This window comes from Coffea arabica, chromosome 1e, assembly GCF_036785885.1.
Source record: "Coffea arabica cultivar ET-39 chromosome 1e, Coffea Arabica ET-39 HiFi, whole genome shotgun sequence".
Classification (NCBI taxonomy): Eukaryota; Viridiplantae; Streptophyta; class Magnoliopsida; order Gentianales; family Rubiaceae; genus Coffea; species Coffea arabica.
This window is the reverse complement of record NC_092311.1, coordinates 44,024,740-44,027,675: the sequence shown is the minus strand read 5'-3', so window position 1 is coordinate 44,027,675 and position 2,936 is coordinate 44,024,740. Positions and strand designations below refer to the sequence as shown.

Genomic DNA, 2,936 nt, shown 5'->3' with positions numbered 1-2,936 from the left:
CTATTGACCTTCGTACTCCAATCTCCTCATCAGCAAAGGACATGCAATCCCTTTGTAGCATCATGTGGGCCCGGTTGTTTGAAGTCTCCATTGTCTCCCGAAAGTCCCTCCTATTTTGTGCTTTTCTGTTCCACTCCCTGAAATTGAGTCCAATACCAAATATAAGTAAATATTAATAATTAAAACAATATTTGGCAAGGATAAAGGGAGAAATTAACAATAAAATAACCAACAATTAACACCCTATCAGTATTCACACTAGTAAATAAGGTATCATGCAGAGTCTTCTCAGGGCTGTTTGGGGCAATCCTGCCTTTTTGTGTGATGCATATTATTTTGTAGTATATTCTTTATTTTCAGCCATGGTTGATTTTTTATTCGCAAATTTTACGCACAACATAATCCCATATAGTTTTGTGCCCCATCCAGTTTGCCATACTTTTACGATTGAAGATGGCTGCGAGGATTGAAAATTTGAGACCTTGTCGTAGGCAAAACACGGTGAGTGGGTGTCTACCAGAATCAAAGAGGTTGGAATCGTGTCCTCATTCTAATCAGAAGAAAAAGGTTTTGTGTATGCCTCGTCTTCCCCAAGAAATTGTCTTCAATATTCTTCTGTGTCTTCCTGCTGATATTCTCTACAATGTTATGAGATATGTGTGCCGAGAGTGGTACAATGTTATTCGTGATCCAGTTTTCGCGAATGCACATGTCCTTAAGTCTGATAGAGGCAGCCTCATCTGGACAGGCCCGAACAGATTGGGTGTTCCTTACGTGGAATTGATGAAGCCACGGGACCTGATTGAGATGACTAGGGTGCGGTTTCCTGACTTTGGAGGGATGCTCGTGTCTAGTTGTAATGGTTTGGTTTGTTATACTACAGTCAAAAGGTCATACTACCATTACATTGCAAATCCAGTTACAAAGGAAATAGTAAGAATCCCTACAGCATCTGAGGTTCCCTGGATATCATGTCTTGGATATACCAGTTCTTCTAAGGAATATAAACTGGTGGAGTTCAATGGAGGTCATGAAAGATTGGATTGTGGAATTTTGACTCTTGGAGTTGATAAAGAATGGAGATTTCTAGATGCAACAAACCAAACTTTGAAAATAAAACGATTTCTGATTGAGGTGTTGGTGGGTTCACAAGTAGCTACGGACGATGGGTTTGTACATTTGCCACATTACTCTTTTAACCTTACATTAGACTTGGAAAGTGAAACCTTCTTCTTATGTTCTGTTCCAAATTGTTCTAACACCGAGAGGGAAGACATGAAATATTTTGGGACTGGGAGGTCACTTTGTTTTATGGATCGCAAGGGGAAGTTTTCATGGGAGCTGTGGTTGCTAAAGAATGTACCAACTGGAGATTGGACAAAGCTTGCCACTATTGATTTAGGAAGTCAAGAGCAATGGCTTCGACAAAGTCTATGTCCACAAGGATTTAGGCTTGGGCCTATTGGTTGGTTGAAAGATGGGGAGATTGCAATCTTCCATGTTAATTATGATCCTTCATTTGGCAATCTAACTCTCTTCCACGATGCCGAGGCACAACCACTACGAAATTGCATTGCTTATAATGTGAAGACTGGAGCAATGAATTCGTATCAGTTGGATGAAGATGATAATTTTTACTCGGGAGGGAGTTATGTTCCGCATGTCAAGAGTCTAGTTTCTCTAGAATTTGCAACTAACTAGTAAGTGATTCCCCATTTTATTGTTTAATTAGTTTGTTTAGAGTGAGAAGGCCAGAGAGTGACATGAATTTGCGTGGGGAAATCAGAACTTAATTATCTTTGTTAGACAAGGGTTTTCATTTTTTTTTTAATAACTTTTAAGGATGGCAGTTTAACTCTTTATTCAATTTAAAACCACAGCTTATGTGTTTCAATTATTTGTCATAGATTTAACTTGTACCTCTTTGTCTTTGTTTGGAAAATAGCAAATCCTGACTTGTAGAGATATTGTGGTACTGTATCCCTATAATCCTAAAGAAGATAACCCTGATGGTTATTTTTCCTTGCCTACATATATACTGTTGTTGAATTCATGAACTATCGACCTTTGTTTGTGTGATCATCATTGATTAATTATTCTGATTATTTATTGAACTGAGTTGATTTGTATATTCTTACAAAAGTGATCTTGATTTTTGTTCTCTGCTATACTGTTTTTTTTATTCTGAAACAATAAGTGATTTTATTAATATTATGTATGAACTATGCACTTAGTGAGCAAAGCCTCAGATAGAGCTATACAAGTGCAGTATGGCACTGAGGGTTAAGCCACTCCTTATCAAAAGATATGCTTAAAGGATAATTGCTAATATGGTCAGTTCTATCACTATCTTCACTTCTAAGCAAAAAAAAAAGAGCATTCCACAAACATAGACCATAAGCTACTGATGTCTTCCAGGTGGGAGTATAAACTCATATCCTTGGATTTGTTGGTTCTAATCATCTCCAACAAGTGTTGCTGCGGAATCCCTACTTGAATCTTCCTCCATTGCTATTCTCTTCCCTTACATAAATCAAGTTTTATAGCCGCAGCTTGGTCCATGAGCTTATTTCCTGAGCTGAACTCCTTCAGTACCCATTGAGCTATCACTTTTTCGTTGCTGCTTTCTGCCATGACGCCGATTCCCATCTCACCTCTTTCTGCTTGCTGTTTCACTGCCATGCTAAGATGTATCCAGTCATTTTCCTCCCTTCTCTCTTGCTGATCATTCTCTGCTCTTGTTGTTTCTGTGTGCTTATCTTTCTTTCTTTGTCCCTTACTTATTTTTATTCCAGCCATTCACTCTGTGCCTTTTGCATAATCTTGGTTGGATGTCTTTGAGACGCATTGAAAATCATGTCAATTCTAGCTTTCCATAACTGACATAAGATATTGACAGTGAGAGCTATGTGTTCCATTCCTTCTGACCTGCTTCT

At 38.3% G+C, this 2,936-nt stretch overlaps 1 protein-coding gene across 1 annotated transcript; it reads left to right on the top strand.

Annotated features, from left to right (window-relative positions):
• Positions 1–453: 453 nt before the first annotated feature.
• Positions 454–1,701, top strand: LOC113695041 (putative F-box protein At3g52320). The gene has a single exon (XM_027214004.1). It carries the CDS (start codon positions 454–456, stop codon positions 1,699–1,701), a length of 1,248 nt encoding a protein of 415 aa, XP_027069805.1.
• Positions 1,702–2,936: the final 1,235 nt, after the last annotated feature.